The sequence below is a fragment of the Hoplias malabaricus genome, chromosome 6, assembly GCF_029633855.1.
Source record: "Hoplias malabaricus isolate fHopMal1 chromosome 6, fHopMal1.hap1, whole genome shotgun sequence".
In the NCBI taxonomy this organism is placed as follows: domain Eukaryota; kingdom Metazoa; phylum Chordata; class Actinopteri; order Characiformes; family Erythrinidae; genus Hoplias; species Hoplias malabaricus.
The window spans coordinates 17,714,151-17,739,973 of NC_089805.1; the positions used below are offsets into that span (position 1 = coordinate 17,714,151).

The 25,823-nt window shown below is 39.0% G+C and overlaps 2 protein-coding genes across 6 annotated transcripts in view; one reads left to right on the forward strand and one right to left on the reverse strand.

Moving 5' to 3' along the window:
* trim46b (tripartite motif containing 46b) overlaps positions 1–14,642 on the reverse strand; it is a 34,052-nt gene extending 19,410 nt beyond the window's left edge. The window contains exons 1-8 of one of the 5 annotated variants that reach the window (XR_010803633.1): positions 13,510–13,926; positions 4,290–4,536; positions 3,823–3,973; positions 3,373–3,571; positions 2,035–2,181; positions 1,705–1,800; positions 1,158–1,411; positions 698–819 (exon numbers count right to left, since the gene is read on the reverse strand). Coding sequence is in view for 4 of the 5 variants with exons in the window: in XM_066673772.1 (XP_066529869.1) it covers positions 698–819; positions 1,158–1,411; positions 1,705–1,800; positions 2,035–2,181; positions 3,373–3,571; positions 3,823–3,973; positions 4,290–4,536; positions 14,556–14,579 (1,240 nt within the window). In the remaining variant the exon portion in view is untranslated. Of the gene's footprint in view, positions 1–697; positions 820–1,157; positions 1,412–1,704; positions 1,801–2,034; positions 2,182–3,372; positions 3,572–3,822; positions 3,974–4,289; positions 4,537–13,509; positions 13,933–14,555 lie in introns of those variants that run through there. The other 4 variants (XM_066673772.1, XM_066673773.1, XM_066673771.1 and 1 more) reach the window with 4 other exon arrangements.
* Positions 13,981–23,327, forward strand: s100a10a (S100 calcium binding protein A10a). The gene is made up of 4 exons (XM_066673775.1): positions 13,981–14,153; positions 17,811–17,925; positions 19,807–19,965; positions 22,645–23,327. The coding sequence occupies exons 3-4, from the start codon at positions 19,825–19,827 to the stop codon at positions 22,807–22,809; spliced, it is 306 nt and encodes a 101-aa protein (XP_066529872.1). The 5' UTR covers positions 13,981–14,153; positions 17,811–17,925; positions 19,807–19,824; the 3' UTR covers positions 22,810–23,327.
* Positions 23,328–25,823: the final 2,496 nt, after the last annotated feature.

Here is a 25,823-nt window from a genome sequence, read left to right on the forward strand (position 1 = left end):
GAGAAATCCCTGTGGTTGGTTAAAGCTCTTGATGTGTTGTGGATTCCTCTGCTGAAACACTGCAGCCATATTTGCCACTTGCTTCAACAAATTTATCCTCACTTCTAGCCCTACTTTTTAAATGAAGTCATCCGTCCATTTTTAAAAACTCTGAGCTGGATAATAGAGGGTGTAGTTATATATGCAGCAGGCTGGAACACCAGTGGGTGAGGTACATGTCAATAATTTTTAACTGCAGCCAATCAGATACGCTATTTTCACTATCAATCACATACTAATAAATCAATCCAAAACAGGAGATATTTTTCATGCTCCACTGCAGGCACTCGTGTTAACAGTTCTTCCAAATGCAAGCAGTAACTGTGGTGCTACTGGCCAGAGTCTAGTGAGTGAAAAATTAATTGCTTAGAACCATCAGGACAGGGAGACCATGGAATTAAATTGATCTGTTGAGTGTTTGAAGTTTAAGTACACATGGTACAATTAGAAAATAGGCTGGATTTTATCACCATGCATCTGAATCTGCATTTAAAGAACCTTGTTCCTAACAGTGATTACTATGTGCATCAGATATCTAGTGTTGTTCACACCAAGAATTATTGCAATGACACAGTATATAGGCTCTACTTTAGCTACAAAGAAAGTCATAATTGAAGGCACTGAAAGAAAAGTTGTGCGCTCATGCTCCATTCCTTACCCTGAATGTAGTTAAGGTCAGTGAGGAGTTTAAGTTCTCGGGAAACATCTAGCTGGAAGTGTCGAAATGACGGATCGGCAGAGAGAGAAAAGTTCTGCAGGGAATCAATCGAACTGGCCAACCTGAGCGAAAAAGACAAAATAAATAAATTCATTAATTAATAAACAGTCAGTGTTAATAAACTCACAAAAGCCTCTAGTATAAAATACACAGTCTGATAATAAATGCAGCGCAACATATAAAGTCCTATTTTCTCCTCAATCATCTTTGTCGCTAATCCCACCCTGATAGCTAGTACTCTTTTTATTACTACAATACCACCACCCTGGGACAAGCTTCCTCCAAGACAATAGAAATCCAGACTCTCCTTTGATTCGTTTGAATCAAATTTTTTTTTAGCTTAACAAAGGTTAATGACAGTATTTGAGTAGTTATTGCTGTGTGTGTGTGTGTGACTTGCCTGTTGTGGGTTTGCCTGGCTGCATGTACAAAACAGGACGCATCTGTCTCTTTCAGGAGCTCCTGAGTGAAAGCCATGAGGCCTGCATGCTCCAACAGGCTCCGCCTCTCAGCCACCTGATTGGCTAAGGCCTCACTCCTCTTCTGGCGGGAACTCTCCAGGGTTTGGGCCAGCACGGCCTGTCGCTCGGACAGCAGGGCCATCAGCTCCCGTACACACTGAGACAGCTGCTCACGTGCTGCTACACTGTTCACCTAAAAGCACACACAGGCTACAGCTGTTCACTGACTCTGAGAAGGAGGACACACAATGTATAGGAGTGTACTACACAGTTAAGTTGATATTTGTCTCAGAACATCCTGAAATTGATTAACACATATATTCTTACACTAAAAAATACAGCAACAGATCGCTTTCCAACTTTAGGATTTAATAATTGCAGGACAAACATGAGAGTAGCAGAATATGAGCTGACTGGACAGATATGCATGGCACATGTGGATGTAAAAAATGTACTGGGTTGTTAGCATAGTTAAAGCGGTGATACCTCAGTCTGAGTGATGGCATTTTCCAGCTGTGTGATCTGAGACAGTACTGTACACTGATTGGACAGGATGTAGTTTAGCTCCTTGGTAATCTTGTCCTATGGACACACAAACAAACAGCAGTCTGTGAGTAAATGGACCTGTATTGTATTAGTTTAAATGAAGATGAACAGCTTTAATCTGAGGGTATGTACCGCCCTTAATATACAGTAAATGCAAATACCCTTAAATTAAAATTGACAACATAAGAAATCAGCAACCAAATGTCCAGCCTTTCTGTAAATCTGAAAAACTGAAACTGAAAAATCTGAATTAGGAGTTTAAAATCATACCTTGAGTGTCTGATATGCTTGAGTGATTGGAACAATCTTGTGACCTGCATGAGACCGACGGAGCTTGCAGAGAGAGCAGAGGAGCCTTTGGCATGATTTACAGTAATACTGTAGTTTTTCCTGATCATGTTCTGGACATGTCAACACCTAGAGAGAGAGAGAGAGAAAAAGAGATATAGATATATTACAGTGATGATTCTGATTATCAGAAAGTAAAGTCAAAGTAATGTCAGCCACAGACGTTCCAGAGAGGCTGATTTTTGCAGTGAGATAAGCTGGCCTCACTCTCAAGATTGTGCCAGTTGCATTCTGGTTGGCTGTATGTACATCCACGTATACGCATTTCCCTGTATCATATTGTACTGGTCTGGTACACTCTGGTACTGGTCCGATGTGAAAGACTTCCCCCACACGTCATGCCAAAATAACTTGTGCTTGGTCCTTTTGTGTGTCAGTCAGATTTATTTTCCTGCAGTAGTATGTGGTTCTTGGCCACATTAACTGGCAATAGGTACCAGATTCTCCCTTGACCTTCTCTCCCAGACTACCATCACAATAGCATACACATTTTGCACAAGAACACATAAATTAGTCAAAGCTGGTGGAGTGTAGAGAGAGAGAGAGAAAGATATAAGAAGATATATCTAAATACATGCGTTATACCCATGACATTCACATGAGCAGAATCAAAAGATTGTAACTTAACATTGTTCACAGCAGGAGATCAGTAATGCACCTTCAGTAAGGAGATTCAGCGTAGAGTCTTATTTCCGTGGGATTGAAAATCTCACACAGTGTTCTTTAACACAGCGCAACTATATTTGTCTTTAGCTGAATGTGCATCTCTGTTTTTCCACTGATGTATGCCCGGGACATGATGTATAGCCCATAACTGCAAACAGCTAATTAAGAGTCCATTCTCCCACAACCAACAGAGTCCAACTTGAATCTCACAACAGAGCCAGCCTTCCTGATCAGCCAGGCCTGTTTGTTTAGTGTACTTTTGCTGATGCTGTTGCTTCAGCAAACAACGGCATAGAATATGGAGAGTGGCTTGATTAAGTAAATGCACTTCATTTTTTGTGAAGTGGCCCACTTGTGTAGCTGCCAAAAATGGCATACTCCAAATATGAGACTTTAAAAGCATCAATTCTGTACTACACTCCAGTAAGACTGCTACATTCATTCCTATGAAAATGTCATGTGTAAAAGTTTATGAAATGTGCAAATTATACTATTACTGTGTCATGTACTGCTGCTACAAGTAGTTATATTAGACCCGGAAAAATTTAAACCTACTGCATATCCATTGTAAATCCTCCCATTGTGATCACTCACCTTGGGCCTGAAATTGAGAGTGGGCAGAACATGCTCATGCTGGGCTCGTGGGGTGCCCCAGGGGTGGTAGAGTTTAAAACACTCATTGCAAAAGCTGGCCCTGCAGTCTGCACAACCCTTAGTGGCCTCCAGTGTCTGTGGGGGCTTGCAGAACTGACACATAACTGCTACATTGCCTAGACTCACTGTATGCCTGTATCTGAAGACAAGTAGAAAAAAGAGAAATCATAAAGAGAGTGAAGGACACACAGCAAAGGGTATAATTACAGATATGCCTGCTGTACTCAGTCCTGAAACAACTGAGCCAGCTGACTGAGATCAATTCAACTTACTCCATGTGAGCACATCAATTAGAAATTCTTGCTTTGATCAACTGGTGATAATACGTAATGCGGTACTGGTCATATAAAATGACTGCTAGAATATACAAATATGTATTTCTTCCATTACCTCTCCACTATGCGCTCCAGTGTGAGGTTTCTCATGCAGTCAACCAGCCCTCTCTCACCCAGTTCCACATCACGCCCACAGGGGACACAGGGGAAAAGCATAAGCTGGGTAGGACCCTCCTTCCTCCTCCGACCTGGGTACGTACCAAATCCTAATTAAAATAATAAAGAATGAAAAAAAAAAAACAAGAAGCAGCCATTTATTGTAAACATTCAATAAACACATTTTTGTCACCTTGGAAAAATGTATATATAAAATTACCTTTTTAAATACTAAATTGTTTGTTTGTTTTTTAAATAAAATGACAAGTGACATTTTTAAATTCTACACAACTCACCATAGCATGACCAAAGAATTAGAGAATGTTTGAATTTTGAATAACAATTATATGGTAAACAAAATTGTTTTAAACTTTATTTGTATACCGAATAGAATGGGAGCCCAACAGGCTGGATAAACCTAATCACCTGGACGCAGGACACGCTCGGCCTTGGGCATGGGCCTGCGAGCCTGCCGTGGAGAGCGGGTGTTGGGGGTAGACGCAGGAGAGTTGGGCTCTGGAGGTAGCTCGGGCTGGGGGTAGCCACTCTGCACCAGCACCTCGGAGGCACAAAGTAGACATACATTGTGCAGGCAGGGCAGCACCACAGGTTGCTTCACTATGTCCTTACACACAGGGCACTGAAGCTCACGCTCCATGCTCTTCATATTAGACTGTGGAAATAAAAAATGGTTAGCATTTAAATGTACATATCAACAGAAAACAAAACCAGAATTCAAGCCGGATTTGAATTCAGAACATACATTAATAACATACAAGAGCACAGTATTTTTCATACATGAATAAAGCCAAAAATACACATATATTTATTAAACATTTTACTTTTCCTGGTAGGGTTTGATGATTCAGAGTTCAATTATAACATCATGAGTTGAGACCTCTCTTGGGAGTACTCCTCAGAGGTAATATTGACCTGTGAAAAGGCAAGGTCAATGAACATTGATGCTGCGGATACAAAGTTGCTGAAAGTAGCATTTTACTAGTAGATGCTCAGTAAGCACAAATGCCACCCTCTAGTGACCAGTGAGAAGACTGTGACTCTTTAAGATGCACAAGGAGCATAGCATCTAGGCCAGAGGTCTTCAAAATCAAACCTTAGATCCAGATTCCAGTCCAGGATTTAAAATGGCCGACTGCCTGGCCATGTATAGTGTCATTCCGGCCAACTACTGTAAAATATCAGCCTGGAGCATGGATCAAGGTCTGTATGCAAGATACCTCTCTGAATTGGCTAAACAGGACTTTTAGATGCTGCACATATAATAAAATGGGTCAGTCTGAACAAAACCCTGTATGCACCATAAATGTTTCACATTTAATCTTTTGAGAAAAACATTGGCAGTATGTTGACTGTTATATCTACAAGTGTGTGCGATGTAAAGCATGAAAAAGAATTAAAAATGAGTGAAAACTGAAAAAGAACACAGCAAAAAGTTTAGGTCAAAACCTAGATGTCAGCCCTAGGAACATAAATGGCATGCAGTTACGGAAATCAATGTGTGCCTGGAAATTCCCCATAACCTCATAAGTACAAAAGACTGTATAACCAGTGTTTGACTCAGCAAAAGCTCTTGGACAGATGGTCTCCAAAAAATTGCTGAGGTAACCCCACCAAGTTCTGTATAGTAAGCAAGCCAAATCCTGACTCAGCCCACATCCCAAACCACTTTCCACCAAGGTTTGCCGCTTACTTAGCTTTACTTTAACTGAAGTCTTTTTATACATTCTTCAATTTCCCACTGATTCGTCTGTAACATTCAGGTATTTTTCTTTCATGGTGCTGTTTGAGCTAAATTATTTGAATTAATGAATAGTTAACTAAATAGCTCTGGTGGCCGTCACAAGTGTCCCCAGCTAAAAGACCATTTATACATTTTAAGCATAAAAAGTGTTCCTGTTCCACTGACAGTAGTAACTAAATCTAGCAGTAGACATATTCAGTTGATTGAATCAGTTAAAGTAATTTGAGTCTAGTTTCCAGTGAACTCAGTGTCCTCATGACATTGTGGTCCTCTAAAAACTCATCTGAATCTCATTTGTTCCTTGGGTCATTGCATGTTTTGTCTTAAATCTGTCCACACTGAAGAACACTGCTGAATAAACAAAGGTCAAGAGTGTATGATTTACAATACCACAGACTGGGGCAAGAAAACAGAGGACAATATGGCTCAAATTCAAATATGGATTTTGGCAAGCACCTAAAACCTACAGCCACAAACTTGAATTCTGACTCATTTGTTTGTTATGGCAGAGGTCTGCGTCACTGCATCACCTATTTACTGTCTCTGATGTTTAACATCTTTCAATTTCAGGCAGGAAATAAATCATGTTAAAAGACTTAAAGGCGATGTTCACAGTTTAAACACTTATTATGAAGTTCAGAGGATGTTTCCTCATCGTTTGCTAGGTCTCCAATTTGTTTACTTGCTGGAAACATTTTTACGAATACCCAGTGTCAGTGAATGAGTTAAAAAACAATGAGTCTCTGTCCAGTATGTTAGGTTTTTTCTCTTTCTCCCCCTCTCTCTCTCATGGCAGAGAAATGGCTGAGAGAGACCTCCAAACATGATAAAAATTGGGTCTATTCCTGTTCCACAGGTGGGCAATATTAACTTATTTTTTCGGTTTCAGATTACTTAAAGTGGAAGTGCAGGCAAGTAGAATTTCAACCACGTACAAACGACAGTTGTTTATTTCTCCCTCAAACATACCATTTCACCTTAAAAGACGGGGAGCTGCTGAACGTAAACCAACAAAAGAACAGGACTTCCCCACATTCATAAATGTTCCCTTACAATGAAATGTAATAGTACAACATGCAGAAAACGTTTCATAATGCTGCTCTGGACTGAGCTCTGAACAGTTGGGAATGGAGTAGGTCTGGGTATCAACAATACTGGCTCATATAAGCACTTCTCAGCTCACAGCTTCTCATCTAATTAATCTCTTTGTATCGATTAGATACTTATCTTAATTTTTGTGGCATACTTTTTCCATTTACAGCTTTCAGACTGTGATTAAACATCAGTCTTAGGTGAGTGGGAAGGCATGTTTCAAGCCAAGACTTTTCTCATTGCCAGAGCACTGAGGGTGAGAGGTGTCTTTATTAATAGCTCTCTCTTGTGGGTGAGGAGGATGTCTTGGTTAAATATGAATAACGACCTGGCAAGTCAGATGATTATCTGAAAGGTTTAAAAGCTCTGTAAGAGGCCACTCAGCTTGAAGTCAAACTTTGATGCAATTAATACATATATAAACATGCCTATATAAATCCCCTGTATGCACCACTGGCTTGTAAAATACAGCAGTTTGACTCTAGCATATGCTGATTACAGGGTATTTTTTACTACAAAAGAATTTCTATACTACAGGCTGATTAAAACTACTATTCCAGAGCAGTCTTTTGCTAATCAGAGCACAGGTGCAAAGCATTTACAGCATTCTCTTGCACAAAAACAAATCGGACATTTTGGTATACATAAGCCCTATCCAGATGGGATTAAATTTGCATAGGTTCCTGGGTCAATTCTCTCTTTTACTCGTGTAGTTCTTTTTCCGTCTGAATCGACCAAGTCTGTGTTTTTCCCAGGAGTCCTTGGAGAAAATTACAGGCCAAATTACCTACTGTTTTCACTAAACTCAGCTGTCATCTGATCATTTTAATCCTGTCCAGATGCAAATCTCTGAATTTTAACAGGCAGATCTTACCTCGAGGATGCAAGGAAATGAGCAGTAATTTTGGCTTGCTGTGTAGCAAAATTCAGTGGCCCCACATGCCTAAAGACACCCTTCTTCAGGGCAGTGAACCCCCACAAACACCATAAAGACCAAATATACACAACAAGCCCATAAAACATACACACAAACCCCCAAACAACAATATTAACCCCTTAAATAAGAGAAAGGGTTGTCTTTGCGCTTGCTGGGAGCCCCACTGGTGAGTTCCCAAGCCCCTCTCATACTCAGTACCACCACAACATGAAACAGGAAACCCAATGCACTGTCAGGCTGTGTGAGCCTCATATCTGTGTGGGTCAGTGAAGGGTTTCTGCAATGTACAGTTCAGATCAGCACAGCCTGACAGTGCACACCACAACATTTGTTGACAATAAAAAAAACCTATTCCGGAAATAAAACATCAGCAACTGTTTGAAAAATAAGTGAAATAACACCGTTCCACCCTGTTTAGATGCATAGCTGGCCAACTAACAGGCACACAGGCGGCCTGTGAGCACAAAGTCAAGTGATGTGTCTTCTGAGTATTTTGTCTGGTTTCAGCTTCCTGTCTCTCTTTTAACTTAAACTCAACGCTAAACTCACAACGTGAGTTGACTTACTGGGCTTTTGTTTTCCCTCACCTGCTTTCAGAGTGTGACCTCTGCAGTCAGTAAGCGTCCCCTACCTGTGGCTCTCTTAAATGCACATAAATGAACTTTTCGAAAATTTGACACAAATCACTGACACGTCATAAATACTGCCCTTGTGTTGAGATATCGTCCACATTTGTAAATACAGCGGTGTTACCATATTACCACCCGACTACTGCCCACTTCCTTACCCCTCCTCAACATTAACAGCCTTGTGGTTTCCATTCTTATGAGTTGGCACCAGCATCATTTGTAAAGGCCTGAAGTGGAAGGAGAACAAGGTCTTGACAAAAAAGGTATAGCAGAGAATGTTCCTCTTGAAGCAGCTAAAGAAATTCAAACGACAGTCCCTGATGATCGAGTTTTACAAAGCAATTTTGAAGTCCATCCTCATATCATCCATAAACATAAAGTTTGGCTCCTGTTCTGCAGTAGAAAGAGCCAATCTCAATCGTATACTTAGGACTACAGAGAAGATCACTGAAAGCAGTCTGTGATTGCTTCAGGACATTTATAAAAACAGGTCATGATCTGCACTCTATCTATTTGCACATTTTGTTTAATTTCATGTAATTAAATTTTGGTTTCTTGAATATTGTAAATATGTATTGCTTGTTCAGTCTCTTGCATATCATACATATGTAGATTCACCAAGAAAATTAAATGTAATAATCATAATTTTAATTATTAATAATTGGAAATTAATTGAATAATCACAGAGACACAAAGAAGGCAAGTTTTACTAACTTCTTCCTTCATGCTGTGATTGCAACCAGTAACACTCACTCTGCTAAAAATGACATTGACATTGCACCAATTCATCACTTTTCATATCTTTTGATGGCTGCATTTTAAAGCTGAAAATATGACAGAGCATTTAACTCTACAGTGGCTGGCCCAAGGTTTGAGTCTCATTGCAATATGAGGCAATATGCTCACAATGCTCATTACAGTTTATTATTTAGCTCCTGTAAGGATTGACATGGCTGCCAACCCCACACCAGCCACCAGGGGGGAGCAGCGGGCGGGCAATCAAACGTAACCAAACGCACCTGGTGACGGGTCTATATAAAGATTCACTAGAAGCAGCCCAAATTGCTGGTTCTTTGGCACTAGATGTGTGAGAGCTCTCCCCCTTCTTTTTGATAGAAAGAATAATTACTCTGAGAGTAGTGAGTTTTTCTACACACTCTTTCTGCTTTTCTCCCCTGCCACCACGTCACTGGAGCTAAGAGATTCCTCTCTTTCCCCATATGTGGTGTTTGTACTGCGGGATTAAGTAACCTCGTCCCTCTCCTATTTCTATCTTCTCTGCTCTCATTACCTTCTTTTATTTTGGGACAATATTAAAGTATATACCTCCATTATTGTTCGAGGTAGCCAGTCTCCCCTGGTGTCCTTTTCCCATTCCCGCTTGAACTTTTCCCGATAACGGGTGGGCTTGTGCGGTGTATTGCTTTTCCACCCATTTTCGTACCTTTTCCCCCCTCTGATAAAGTAAGGTGTACATTTGCCGTAGCCCAGCAGTAGAATACACCACTAACACGACGGCGCGAGTTGGACTCTCGCATCTGTTGGGATCAAATTCAATTTGTTTTTTATTCCCTTACTGTTTAGCACTTGGGTTCGGTCCTCAATCGCACTGGTAGCTCACCTCACCAGGGGGCTACCATTACAGCATTTCTGATAGTGGATAAATGTGAACAGACTCACACTGTGTCTGAAAACTGTGCCCTATTCACTATTAAGGGCACCATTTTGGGGTTCCGCCATTGTGAGACCAAAATAATAGCAGACAATTTTCATGAAAATCCCACAATGAACCCATGTACAATAGCAGTTACCCATAATCCACTGCATTGTCTGGTTTAAAAAAAACTGCATGACTTAGTGTCCGAAATCATTCAATAACCTCCTGAATTCAGTTCCTTATAATAGTACACTATATATTAAATAATATATGGAATAGAGAATGGGAAGCAATTTCAGACAGTATCAATACACTCAATGCATTCAAAACAGCAGTACTCAGTTGTCTTTAGGCTAGTCAAAACTAGGGTTGCTTAATTTGAAAACATCTAATTGCACTGATATTTTGACCTAAACTGTGATGGTTTAAATTTTCTAAGCCTGTACAGTGGAACCTCTACTAACGAATGCCTATACTAACGAACTTTCCAAGAGACGAACCGGGCATTTGAATATTTTTTTTGCCTCCACCAACCATGACCCTACAAACAAACCCGAGGCTCCCCCGAGCCGGCGGCTGGAAATGGCCACTGACCCCAATAGGTGAGTCTCCCAGCGCTCCCAGACTTGAGTGAGCTTTTAAGATTAACAAATTGTAGTTTTAACAATTTAGCATTAGTGTAAATAGCAGACATCGAAATTCGTGTTAAGTTAAGCCGTATCTACGCTTCGTCTCCCCACATTCACACACCTACTCTCTGTTATTCCACCTCCTGTCACACAGCCAGTGCCTGTTACTCCTCCAGCCAGTCGTCACGTCTTCAAGGTGTAACCACTTAAAACTTTATTTCTTTTTTATTACTGTTTCCACTGTATTTCTTTTTTATTTTTAGTAATGCTACATGTACATTTTTTTACTAATTTGAGAGTTTTGTAAACATATATCAGTGCAAAAAGGGTGACTTTCAGGGTGGGCTGGAACGCATTAATTGCTTTTTTTATTTTAAATGGGGAAAATTGATTTGAGAAACGAACTTTTCCACTTACAAACCGGGTCACGGAACGGATCAAGTTCGTAGGTAGAGGATCTATTGTATTTTGAAAAACAGACTATCAACATATTCTAGCTCAATGTTTAAACACTAAATGGTTTCATGTACATTGGAAAAAGTTGCTTTCATAAAAACAGTAAATGTAAAAAACACAGTAAAGTAAAACAGTAGCTACTCTGAGCACCGCACTGCAGAAACTGCTTCGCAGAGTAGGAAACCACCCCATCCCCCCTTTATTTCAGCAATAGTGCTGTAAATGTCAATTACATGCTGTAACTGTAGGGGGAACCCAGGAGCAAATATACCAATCTAGTAGCAAGTGTTGCCTTGTTTAGTTTAACTTGCATTCCATAAGCTGAATCATTATTAGGATTTCGTGTACTAATCAATCTTTGATTTTACTTGGATTTTGATGTACATATTAGTTGACCTTTTTAGCCAGCACCTACATAAAATTATTTATTCATTCATGTATTTTCTGTAACCGCTTATCCAGTTCAGGATCATTGTGAGTCCGGAGCCTACCCAGAATCACTGGATGCATAGCAGGAACACACCTTGAAGGGGGTGCCAGTCCTTCACAGGGCAACACACTCATACCAATGGACACTCTTGAGTAGCCAATCCGTGTCCTGAATGCAGCCATGTCTCATGCCGGATGCCAGGCCTGTCCCCAATGTAGATGACCTTGACTGTGAAGCACATTGTGTCCTGCATGCAGCTGCAAAAACTCACAATTACTAAATGTGGGTTTAGGGTCTCTAACAATTATTTAGAAATGTAGATGTCATGTGGGTGACTGTGTGGCATGTGAGAGAGTTCTGTTATATGTTCGACATTACAAACAAATATTATATAGAACCTTCATTCCAGAGATTATTGACCATAACTACCCACATAAAATGAACAGCAACATATTGTACATGTATCTGCTTTTCCATTTACTTGGTGTATACATTTTTCATTTAGCGCAACACACACACACCAATTAATTCACTCAGTAAATCAGATTACACTGAGATCCACTTAGCCATTATCTTACCACTATTGATTGGATGAGGGTAAAAAGGGTGGGGGGACTAAGGGGAGACACAAGTGTTCAGAATATTCCATTCTTAAGTCTGTAAAACATCTACTTCTGGACAAGCCTGTGATATAAACATGAAGATGATCATATTTCTGTTAAAGAAAACGTATTTACACTCAAACCCCTCCAGTGTAAATGTGGTGTGTGTGTGTGTTTTTTTTTAATACCTTGTTAACATGTCCATGTGCTATATATGCTATAATGCATATGACCAAAAATGTCATCAAAGACATAGCTGAGAATTTTTACTTTGAAACAACAGGTACAGACAGTCAGGGTTTATGTCATAACCCTAAGAAACCAATCCTGACAACTTGTGAAGTGAGGCTTTCGAGGGATAAATGGACATAAATCTATGCCAGGTTTAGACATAGGGGACATTTTTCTTTTATACCTGTTATGTTATGTTATGCTGATGAACAGCAATGAGTTTCTAGAAGTTTAAACAATGACCGGAGTCGAATGTTTTTTCTCTTCATTTACACGTATCGCAAGGTAAAAGCAATATGAAGCTTAATGTACTAAGAAAACCAACAAGGAACATCAAATTTCTCTCACATACACTATTCCTCTCACATGAGAACAGTCCATTGGGGTAGAGACCCATAATGTATAACCTAATATTCAGGTTGAGTTATATTCAGTAGAAGCATTAAAAGAGAAAGCTTATTGAGGTTTGGCACTGCAGAGATCCAAAGAGTCTCAAAAGCGCAGTTTCAGACAGCCATATTTTCTTACATCATAGGTTTTTAAGGAACCAGTGCCATCAAGTTGTGGGTTGGGGTTTTCAATCTACAGGCCAGTGACTGAGAAGTAAATTAAGATAGAAGTGGTGACTACTTGTATATTCATGAATCCACATGTAACTTACAGAATGGAGACAAAAGTATAGGGTTATTTTTGACTTATGTTTTTTTTTGTCTTAAAAAGAATATCTAGGTATGTCTTTTGGTGAACAGAGAAGAGATTTTAGGGGTTTAATGTATGAATAGAGGGGGGCTTCTCAAAGAAAACTGGAAAAGATATACCACTAGCTTAGCTGACTACTACAGTAGTACATAGCCCCAGCTAACCGTAAGAAAATCCAACGAGGTCTGACTTACTGAAACAGTTCAAATGCCAATGCTCCATATGTTAAAGGTAGATACCCAAATTATCTTATAACATTAAAAAACACACAAAAAGAGACCTGTTTTACATCTGCGGATATTCTTCTTGGTCTCACTGTCATTCACCAATGTCACCTAGGCCTATGGTCCACTAAGGGGCACATTCCTCCACAAAAAAAGAGGCTAAAGGTTGTGCTTTTTATCCACAATCTGCTACCATTGGCCTGCAGCGTTCTTTTGTATTATTATTTAGAAGTTTTATTAGAGTGGATCAACGATTCGGAGAGGCTCGAGTAACATTACGGAACCGCTAGGCGCTCACCTTCACCTGGAGCGTGGGCGCCATTTCAGTATCGCCTCCTCCTCCAGTAAACCGAGCCTTCGGCGGTTCACCTCTCCCCGAGAAGAGCTGAGGTAAAGCGGACACACGAAGCGAACCTGTGCGCTTTTTTAAACCAGAGCGAGTTTACTCGGTTTAATCGCGTCCCGCGGCGGTTTACCATGGAGGGGGTGGAGAACGTTTGCGACCGTTAACGTTAAGTAGCCTACATTTACCATGTGATGTCGTTTTCTACCGGAGCTGCGGCGACTTGCGGCTGCTGCTGAACCTCTGGTACATGTCAGTCCTGTGTGTGTGTGTGTAAATGTGGGTTAGTAGGATGCCTGCGTTGTCAGTGCGCCATTGGAAAGCCTTATTTATTTCATTATCGTCTCCCCCTGTTCCCGCCTCTGTGTCACAACCGTGCCTGCGCCCCGTTTCCAAGGCAACGGGCATCCTCGCCCTCCGCGGCGTTTCTCAGGTTCTACAGTATTACATTTTCTTAAATAAAATAAACCAAAGATACACTTAAGTCTAGTTTTAGCTTTAGAGAAAAGAAAAGACAAAAGTCTAGATGGTTAGACGGTTATTTAAAATTATATTTAAAGCTTATATCCGAAGGGAAATCAACACTGACGCCCAGTGAGGTACGCTGCAGACACAGGCCGAGCAACATATAGCTACTTTAGATATTTATCACGAATATCAGCTATTATGTGGGGGAAAACTCGTTTTATGTGATTGTGTATCATAAGGACATGAAAGCATAAGTGGAAACCCTTTAGCTGAGCACCTCTGTCTGTGCAGTATACACCCAAATCTGTTTCTATGAGTAATGCCCATAAAACAGCACGGGAATCCATTTTCCCCACTGCATTAATAAACATGCTGTAATAGGGGGGGGGGGACAATAGTGGGGGAAAGAAAAGCAATGCCAGATCGATCGTATAGTAAAATGCCCAGAGAAATAAATCCTGAACGATCGAGCATTAATAAATGAGGTTCACAGGAGGTACATAACCCAATCAACACGCATTCCGTCAACTTACACTTAAACGAGCCAAGACATCCATGGCAGGTTACATCTGTTCAGGTCTCTTCTTTTAGCTCGCAGGGTGCTGGGTAATTTACAGCGCCATTATTGGGGGTGAATGAAGCTCTCGGTAAAACCCATGTCCAAAATGAAGCTGTAATATCTAATGGCAACTGGAAGCAGCAAGTAACAGCCAATGGCAAGCTTTCGTTCCCTAGCTGTAGTAAGCAGTAGCGGCCAATGGCTGTAGCCAATAGTAGAAGCAGATGTACTGCACATTAAAGTCACTGTGCGGTAGGTTTTTTTTATCCTTTAAAGGAACACAAGGTAGTAGTTTTACCTTAAAATTACAGCTTCTAAATCAATGTGATGCTCCACTGAGCTATAATGGAGAGAATAAAGCCTCTGTCGTTGCTACTTCGGGCTATCTTTTGAAGGAGGGTAGAAAAAAACACCCTCTCCCTCTTCCTCGCCACTGCTCCTTTAAAGGAACACTAGGTAGTAGTTTTACTTTAAAATTACAATTTCATAATCATTTTAATGCTTCTTGCTGGGTTCTCTTCTGCCATTATCCTCAGTGTTATATTTACTAGGTGAGGACTCAACATAACTTGAGTATTTGCTAACAATACAATAACGGACACATCAAATGCAGTGAAAAAATTTAAATTAAAATCTGTATTTTTGCACTTTTGATTGGATGTTTATACACTGGAGTGAGCTACTGCCAAATTGCATTGTTAATAAAGCCAATTACGTTATTAGAGATATGTCAGTTTAAGGAATGCTGTGGTAAATAAGTGTTTTCTTATAAAGGTGATTGTGCATCTTTTGTCTATTTGTGTTTGTAGTTGATGTTTTGTGTTGAATAACAAAAAAAAAAAAAAAAAAAAAATATATATATATATATATATATATATACACACAATCTGAGAGAAAGTGAAGTAGATTTACATCTACTGGAATTAATTTCAACATGTAATATTGATTTTAGGTTTTTAATCTATGACCAAAGTGGGACTTCAATCATTTTTAATGTGGCAACAAGGATATAAATATATTAAAGCAACACTAGGTAACACTTGTTAGTTTTGCTTCTGGGTTCATACAGTCGCAGAGTACAATTCATTTAACAGCACTGTCCTAAAATCAAGGGTGAGAAGTGGGTGGATCGTGTCCTACCCTGCTCCAAAAGTTAAATAGTGCAGTTTCTGCCCGGAGAAGCAATGACTGAGTCTGTATTCTAAGAATTACAAGCCAGTGGCGCATCATAATGATTTTGAAACTGTAATTTTAGAGTAAAAATACAACCTTGTGTTCCTGTAATACATATTTCTTCTGTTGTTTTACAGTATACATGTGTAATTTATGAAAGAAGGATTTAAGGGATGAAACATCCAGACCTTTTTATTTAACTTGATTCAGTATTAAATAAACAAAAAAGCTAATAATAAATAAATAAATAAATAATACATTTATTTAATAAATAAAAAACAATAGCACATTCTCAAAGTATCTGACTGTTTGTGAGGACCAGATTGCCTTGTGGTTTACTGTTGTTACTGAGGTGAAAGTTGAGGTTAAGGTGTATGTGTAATTAGCTAGAGTAATCGTTATTTCAAGATCGTCCTCACATTTACAGCAAAACCAACGCGCGCGTTACCATCTTGTGCCAATACACAGGACTGAAGTTCCTTAATGGTGGAGTAAATTTCCTGTTGTCCAGCAGAGGGCACCAGCTCCTTACTTATTCGGTTTAGCAACAACCCCATGCGTGGATTCAGTTTACATATTTGTTCAACAGTTTGCAGACATGTCCTTTTAAAAATGCGTTCTTCTACTGACACAGGTCTTGAATTGTTAGTATAAGCAAGGACATAGAAACAAAGTAACTGCACACAATACATTTGAATTGTCATTAGAACAGGACACTGAAGCAGCTGCACAGGCCTAAGGTCACCATGCTCAATATCAAGCATCAGCTAAAATGGTATAAATTCTGAATGAGTGTGCCAGTTGTTTGTGTGTGTTTTAGACATGGCAGGGTTTTAAACAGCAAATCTTAGTATACCATCAAATCACTATTTAATGTACTATTCTTTACCTTTTTTAATATACTGACGTATTAATTGTATATTGTGAATGATTGGAATGAATAATTGCATATTGTATATTTCCCCTTGGAAATATATACATTATAATATATTTTTTTCTCTCTCATTGCTTAGGTCAGACCCTACAAAATAACCTCAAGAACATATAAGCTCCGACTACTTAGATTTTGAGCTAATTTTCATAATATGCAAAACATTTGAGCGCAAACTAATCCCTGGATCCGTTCCCAACATGGACATATGTTTTTTGTTTGTTTGTTTGTTTGTTTTAACTGCTCTAACACTCTCACTTTAACTCTGTTACGTGTTGCTACTACTCTGGACTCAGCACTGCAGAAACTGTCCTATGCATCTTTTAGTTGTTGACAAGGAACACCCATTCTCTTTCCCCCATCTGGACAGTGCTATAAAAGTGAATTGCACTCTGCAGCTCTAGAGAGAGCTCCAGGAGCAAAAACTCCAAATATGACTTAGTGTTGCTTTTAAATTTCCCCTGCAGTCCTTGATAAAACCTTAATTTTAATTAAATCTTAATTATAATTATAGTTCGCCTCTCCATTCCGATTTCATGAGAATGGTCCACACTACATCTTTGGTACACTCTATACACAGCAGAAATGCTAAGCCATGCATTCGCAGACAAAAAGGCACTGTACAGGTACATAAAGGTACAAACTGTGTAAATGAATGTAGCGTTAAATGTTCAAGAGTGTGTTCCCTAAAAGTGCATTACATTCTCTTCTCCTGAAGGAGATGTGAATATTGGTAAGCTTTCATTAACTGTCTAAAATACAGTCCTGGAGATCAAGTGGTGTGTATGGAAAAAACACAGCTTAAAAATCCACAATTAATATAAAATAGGGTATTATAGTGTTATATGTCTTTTTGTGTAGAAACAACACCACTACATTGACATGTTACAATTAAAAAAACAAAAAAAACAACAACTTAATTTTCTTAATTTTGGAGGGAGTCTTAGTCTTATGATGTGGCATGTGAGGTTTTACCCAATGATATTTCTGCAATACTGATTAGCAAATACAAGTTCACTCAGTGTCCTGAGAGTTGCCCTGAACACCACTGTCATCATCGCATTGCTTAACTCTGAAAAATCTCTCTCTCTCTCTCTCTCTCTCTCTCTCTCTCTCTCTCTGAAGGGTGGGGTTTAGGAGTGAAGCTGGAGTTCATACAGTCTGAGGTCTGTGTTAAACTCAACACTTTCCTAACAGCCCTCACCTCTCCACTACATTCTCTTACTCTCTCTCCTCCTCGGTAAGATACTTTGTTTTTTTTTGTCATGTTTTCTATGTTTTTCTAAAACCTACGTGCTAGTGAATGTTAGTTTATCTTATTGATTAATTGGGAGTACAACAGCAGTATATATTATACGCCACAATAAAGGTTCTAGGACTCGCATGTCTATGACCTAAACCTCTTCTGAAATTTCATTATGAAGGCTGTTTTTCATTAAAAAAACATACAGAAGAACATTTAACCATGCTTTTAAACATTCATAACAGTTGGTAGATAAAGTACTGTACACATATAGAAATGTAGAAAAAAATTAGATATAAAAAGCTGTTTTTTTCTGCACTAGAAGAGTGAGTTTCATGAGTGAATTATACAGTCAGCGCCATAGCATTTAAACTGTGTTCTAAAGACAGTCTGAAATGGGCAGATTCAGACAGCCAGGGTTTCTTATGTCATAACCGTGTGGAACGAATCCCGTCAGCTATCAGGGTGGGGCCTTTAAACTTGAAGTGAGTGGTGGAGGGGTGGGTGGACAAAGAGGTGGGGGAACAATTTTAGATTAATTTATCTGCAATGGTGTAGACATATTTAAGCCACTTGTAAAGTATTAGGGGAACATTTTCTTGAAAATAACTTCTAAATGTGTCATTTTGAAGAATTGAAAGGGAGTTCATTTATAAAGGGAGGGGGGGGGTAAACATTTCTATTTTACTGCAAGTGCACTTAGACTTATTCACAATCCTGTGTAACTATTGCTGTCCCCAAAGAATCCTTATAGTACCCAATTTTTTAAATGTGCTGATATGAATGAATGCATACAGTAACTAATACTTACATTTGGTTTGCATCTAGCCAATCGTAAATAAAACTTTATGACAGTCTTTATAATATTAATAATAATTAGTTCCATTTTTATGCCACCTTTCACAAACTTTACATCAAAGCAGAGAGGGGGAAAATGGAAAAAAAACATTTTGAGCAGAGATTTGATTTGGGAAACAGGGTCGAACAGTCATGAAGAACAGGAGGAAGAGAGTTCCAGTGCTGAAAGATCTACGACCCATTGTAGAAAGTCTAAAAGAAGAGACAGAAGTCCAGAGTTAGAACATCTAAGACAATGAGAGGGACAATATGAAGAAATAAGATTGGATACATCTCTCTCTCTCTCTGGCTATCTCTAACTGTCTATCATTCTGTTGATCTGTATTCCCTCTTTTATGCTTTCAAAATATTTCTTCATGCTTTTCCATCTCTACATATTATCAGGGTGTGGCTTATCTTCGGCTTTTCCATGTACTCTGTGGTGCTGTCTCCGTCCTCTCCCACTTCTTTTCCCTCTCTCATTTTTCAAAGTGTGCACTCTCTTTTTCCAGTTACTCATAATTAGTTGGAGGAGCACATGCTGTAATTAAATGCTACAGTTGGACTGTTGGATGCATTTCTTTTGTTTCATTTGCTTAGCTTTAAGATATGTAATTGTAGATGTTCTAAAGTGACTGGCATGGTGTGTGTGTAGGTGGGTTTCTATGTTTATTCCGATGGGCATTACTCATAAAGTGTGCTCATAGTCATTCTGGTAGAGGGGGGGGGCTGGGGGTGGAAATACTTTTTTTTCTTTTTTTTTTCCTGGAAAAAGGGAACATTTTTCAGAGAGTCTAGTGTTAACTGCTTATTTCCCTCATGATATGTCTTCTCGGGTATAAACAACACCACATTGGAATGTTACAATTCGAAAAGCAAAATTTTCACTGGAGGGGGTCTTTAATGAACTGCTTACTCTTATGATGTGACGTGCGATGTTAAATGTCTGCATTACTGCTTAGTAATTACAAATACACTCAGTGTCACATTGCTTAATTCTAAGTCTCTCTCTCTCTCTCTCTCTCTCTCTCTCTCTCTCAGTGCTGTACTGCAGCAGACATGCCATCAGACCTAGAAAAGGCCATGGAATCCCTCATCATGGTGTTCCACAAGTACGCTGCCAGGGAAGGAAACAGCAACACCCTGAGCCGCAGAGAGCTCAGAGAACTGATGGAGAATGAGCTCTCCAATTTTCTCAAAGTAATGAAAAACTCTCTCTCTATCTCTCACTTTGTTCACTGTACACATACATTTTACATACATTTATTGGAAATAAATTTAAAGGAACACTAGGTAGGGTTTTCAATTTTTTGCTTCTGGGTTCCCACTACAGCTGCAGAGAGTAATTCACATTTACAGCACTGTCCTGAAATCATGAGGGAGTTGGAAGGGGCTGGTTCCCTACCCTCCTCCAAATGTTATATAGTGTAGTTTCTGCAGTGCTGAGGCCAAACTAGCAACAACAGAGACTCAATTTTCCCTGTTAATGACGAGTGAAGCATCACGCTGATTTTGAAGCTGACATTTTAAGGTAAAATCACTACATAGTGTTTTTTTAAGCTCCCCCCGGACATTCATCATTTATTCTCTCAGTGTTATTATTATCATTTATTCTCTACATGTTTAGGCATCTCCTTGCTTTTATGACACCACTGGTCCTATCACATAATAACACCAGTCTTTTGAGGTGCTGTACAAGTTAGATTTTAGCCTACATTTCCCCTGTCTTAATGTGCAAGCTGAATGTAACATTCCCACATTTAACTGACCACATTTAATTTATGTGAAGCCAGTTTATGGAAGAAAGAATTTACCCGGCAGGACTGATGTTGTTAATATTACAATTAATATGATTAAATTATATACATGTACATCAGTAAAGAAAAAATATTTTTAAAAAGCAGCTGTGACTCTAGATTCAAATACAACATTAATATAATATACAGAATACTACCTAGTGTAAAAGCCAGAAATGACAACAATAGCAGTGCATTACCAATATATACGTAACTAACAACACACTGGAGCCATACTTGAATATTTCTTTGAGCAGAAGATTGTGAGAGAGAGGAAGTCTGTTTCATTTGAGCCAAACCATGGCCAAAGTGGGAATCAAGAGAGCACAGGCAGGCCCATTGACCTTGCCATTACCATAACACAAATGCCATAGCTGAAAATGAATCATAGAATCATAGAAACAAAGTCAACAAACAACAGAACTAAGGAAAAAGGTACTGAGGAACCGTACATAGACTCCAGTGCCCCCAAACAGAGGCAATGCTTAACAATGTAACAATGAAATAAAACGGAAATGTGTAGATATAAAATCAAACCAAGTGCAAGTGAAAGTAATGGAAAAAACAGGCTACAGGAACAGATAAGGAAGAGTGGGAAAAGAACAAATCCAGGATGGAGCAGAGCCAAGTATGTGGTTCTGTGAGATTTGCTTATATGGCTGTGTGTGCATATATATATATATATATATATATATATATATATATATATATATATATATATATATATATATATATATATATATATATATATAATTTTTTTGATGACAGGTCAGCGGTTTTTGTGAAACTAGGTCTAAAAATGCAATACTACAGCTCCAAAGGCAGAGGTGTAGACAGCAGCCCACGTGTAATAATCCACTTTGTGCTGTTCACAAATGGAACTAAATTATATTCAACACAAAAGAAGGGTGGGGAACAGAGGGGCAGAGTCCAACACAGTGTATTGATATCTCTGGACACTCACTCCGGAGTTAAATCACATGTGTTTGCAAGCAGGAAAATCCCTACCTGTACCGGAATCCCGTCACTAACTAAGTAAATAAATAACTAAATAAGAATCCATGGAATTATTTGTTGTAAAAATGTAGTTTAAAAACGTCAAGTGAGAAAAATCTGTTTGTCAATGCATACGTTATAAGATCCATCAAGAAAAAGCTCTGCAAAAGCATGTGCATCGATTTGTTCTGTATTTGGGGATAAGGTTTCGTTTAGAACGAGTGATCGCAAACATAGAATATGAATATTTTATTTATTTATTTATTTTTAAAATACATTGATAATACATGGGGGCGGCACGGTGGTGCACCAGGTAGTGTCACAGTCACATAGCTCCAGGGACCTGGAGGTTGTGGGTTCGATTCCCGCTCCAGGTTTTCCTCCCACAGTCCAAAACCACTTGTTGGTAGGTGGATTGGTGACTCAAAAGTGTCCGTAGGTGTGAGTGTGTGTTGCCCTGTGAATGACTGGCGCCCCCTCCAGGGTGTATTCCTGCCTTTTGCCCAATGATTCCAGGTAGGCTCTGGACCCACCGCGACCCTGAACTGGATAAGCGGTTACAGATAATGAATGAATGAATGATAATACGTTGTCGAGGTTGTGGATTCAAGTCCCGCTCCAGGTGACTGTCTGTGAGGAGTTTGGTGTGTTCTCCCCGTGTCTGCGTAGGTTTCCTCCCATAGTCCAAAAATACACGTTGGTAGGTGGATTGGCGACTCAAAAGTGTCCATAGGTGTGTGTGTATCCCTGTGAAGGACTGGCGCCCCCTCCAGGGTGTGTTCCTGCCTTGCGCCCAATGATTCCAGGTAGGCTCTGGACCCACCCCGACCCTGAACTGGATAAGCAGTTACAGATAATGAATGAATTATACTATGTGACAGTTACCATAAAATGGCACAAAAATGGGAGAATGTTGGAAATTTTGAATTATAATTGTGTTGCACATAAAAAAATATTTTAAAACATTGTCCACCTAATATCTCAATATTACTCAATAACTATTGACTGGATGTATGAAAGGGTTTGTCTGAAAATGCCACTGAGATCTCTGTAAGTGCATTGAACTGTCTTTCCCTCTTCTTTTCAGTCTCAAAAGGACCCTTTCACAGTGGACAAGATCATGAAGGACCTGGACACAAATCGAGACGGAGAAGTGAGCTTTGAGGAGTTTGTGTCTTTAGTGGTGGGTCTGTCCATTGCCTGTGAGCAGTGTTATCAGATGCACTTAAAGAAGATGGGAGCCCGGAAATAAGAAGTGCAAATGTGTTTTACATTTTTTATAAAATAAAAAATTCACATAATAATCATGTTGCCTATTAAAATTGCTCCTTGTACTAATTCTTCTGAAACTGGAAAAGAGCTTCGTATGTGTGAACCTGGGTGTGTGAGTGTGTGAATAAAAGTGGCTGAAGGATACACTGACAAACCCTTATGCACAGGCTTTGGGGTAAAAGTCCAGAACTAAAGTATGTATGACTTTCCTATTTATGACATTCTGCTCTTCGCCCTACATGCTTTGTTTTATGGCTCTGAACAATGTTTCAGTGATTCCTTGGCTTGAGGGCTGGGTGGTTTCATAAAACACATTTTAAGTCTCTTTAGTCTGAGACCATCAAACTTAATATACACTGTAAGAAAAGAAAGAGTAATGTACAGATGTATGAACAATATCAATGTTCTCTCAAAAGGAACAACAATTGTCTTAAAGGTGATGTTCACAGTTTTAATTTAATACACATTCCAATAAAAGTTCTGACTGAGAATGTCTCCTCACCATTTGTGTGCTGGGAAAAGCTGTGGTGTTGTACACAGCCCTGTCTGGGTAAATGGGAAATGGCTCAGGCTTACTCTCTGTGCGTTGATGGCTCAGCCGTGTCAGAGACACACCAGCATCTGGAGGCTGGAAATGTTTTTGAAATGAATTATTTTTGCTGTTTCAGATTTATTACTTTCCTTAAGTTGGAACTGACCCCAAAAATTCAGGATATTGCTAATTTCCATGAAAGTAAACCCTTACCAACGCTAAAACACTAATTCAAACAGTGAATAAAAACGTACTTAAACTTCAAGCACCAGCTGTATCAAGGTACAGCTTACAGTTTGAGCTTCTTATACTCAAACATACCATTCCTCTTTTAATGAAGAACTTATGAACGAACACAAAGTAGTGTTTTTGTGTGAGAGAATATAAAAAAGTAAAACGACCAATTTATATAGCTGAATTTCTATCAGTAATGTCTAATTTAACAAAATTAACATTGGAGATTGGTCATACTATTATTTTCTACTAAATAACTTTTAGAATTTTATTTTATTATTTTATTTATTTATTTATTTATTTGGCCATTTTCTCCACTATCACTTTACTACAATTTTTTGAACACTTGGTTTGATTTCACTTTTTGTCTATTTTGCTATCCTACACAGATTTATTTGTTTACCATAATAACGGTCAATTAATTTTTTTAAACTATAGCTGCAAAATGCAGCATGAAAGGCTTAAAACAATAATAAGAACTTATTTTTTCAGAGCTATATGGTTCTGAAGACAGAGCTGCCATCAAGGCAGAGCGAATATACTTGGCTCTGCCAATAAAATTCCTGACATTTTGGAATAAATGTAAATATTTGGAATAAAATTAACAAGAGGCAGAGCTTAAAGTGTCTCTTCCTCTGTGCTTCATATGAAATTGACTGAATGAAAAGATCTGTATTTACTAAATTCTACCTTTAAATGTTATTTATACCAGCTAGCTTCTAAAACTGAATATGATTCATGTTGGTGTGTTTGAAAATCTGCGCCCAGTGTGTGCTAACCAATCACATTAATTTGTCTGTTGGCAGGTAACCAATTGCTACCTTCAGAACCATTCTAAGTATTGATTTTGCATATGGGATGTTCTTGATGCAGCCATTATTAGACGAATGGATGCATGTCAATTACCTACACCAACGTATGCTAGAAGGAGTCCTTCTAGCATAAGTTGGTGTAGATAGATGGAGTAAAAAATATCAGTACATCATTAACGCTCTAGTGGCTGAATGCTATCAAATCCTCACAACAGTGTAACAGTACGTAGTGCAAATCCTTCGAGATATAATGTGATTTCTTAGCAATACCTTTTATTTCAGAAGAAATATTGAGTAAACAGATGTCCACAAACGTTTCATTTTTAGCCACTGTGCTATAATTAATCTCTATTTCAACACCTCATTGCTGAATCCCAGGAATGTTTCAGACCCTGCAGGCCCTCTAGCTCTGTACTCATAGGCTACGAGTGAGTGGTACCTGACTCTTAAGGCACTGGAAAAACACTGATTATTCCCTATTTATTTCGAGTAGCAGTGCTAAGAAATGACACAATAGCCTGTTTTTTCCAGCTGTGTCATATGCTCCCCCTCTCTTCTTGCCCGTCTTGTGTGAGTGGGTGTGGCCCCTCATTGCGGTCACTCTTAGCTACCGGTTGCCATGCAAACACAGGGTTGCTCAGTGACCATTGGTTGTTTAAGGGCGGAGAGCAGAGGGAATCCACAGAGCAGAAAGCATTCAAACCATAGTTTCCCATTTGCCCTTACCTCATACTGAAAACTGTTTCTGAGGTTTCCCAACACTCTTCATATGAACTTTCTCTCTTATGTTACAAAACCGAGAGGCATGCTCTTAGTGTTGTCTAGGGATGTATGTTGTTATGGAAGCTCTTGTTACAACCGTCACACAAAATCTAATATGTTATAGCACAAACTTAAGTTAGAGAAATGTTTTATGTGAAATGCAAGTACAAACAGAAAGCTGTGATTAAAGGCAGCATAGAGGATTTGGGGGAACTACTGTCCTCACAGCAAAACAAACTCTCTAATTTTTGTGTTCATTCTGGAGCTCAGCCTCTATTAATGTGGAATGGTATGTTTGAGTAAAAAAATGAAGTTTAACATTTCTGGTATTTTTTATTCACTGTTTAAACTGCCACAGAAACGTATTTCTAACTTGAGCTGTTCAGTTTTGTAGCATTTTTAGTAGGTGTTTACTTTCACTTAAAGTTAACTACAGTCTCCTGAGTTTGGAGTCAGTTCCACCTTAGTGAATAGTTCCCACAAATGGAGCAGGAATAGAGCAACAACCTTTAATCTTTTCATACTTTTCAATGTTTGTAATGTCCCATGTCCAAACGCCTCCAGATGCTGATTTTTGACATTGACTATGCCAATGACACAGAGAGACAACGCTTGAGCCATATCAAACAAAGACTCTTGGCTTCTTTCCCATTT

Excerpts from the sequence above, each read along its gene's own strand:
- s100a10a (XM_066673775.1), top strand. The coding sequence starts at position 19,825 with ATGCCATCAGACCTAGAAAAGGCCATGGAATCCCTCATCATGGTGTTC. Across the intron at positions 19,966-22,644 it reads AGCTCTCCAATTTTCTCAAA|TCTCAAAAGGACCCTTTCAC; the intron begins GTAATGAAAAAC and ends TCTTCTTTTCAG.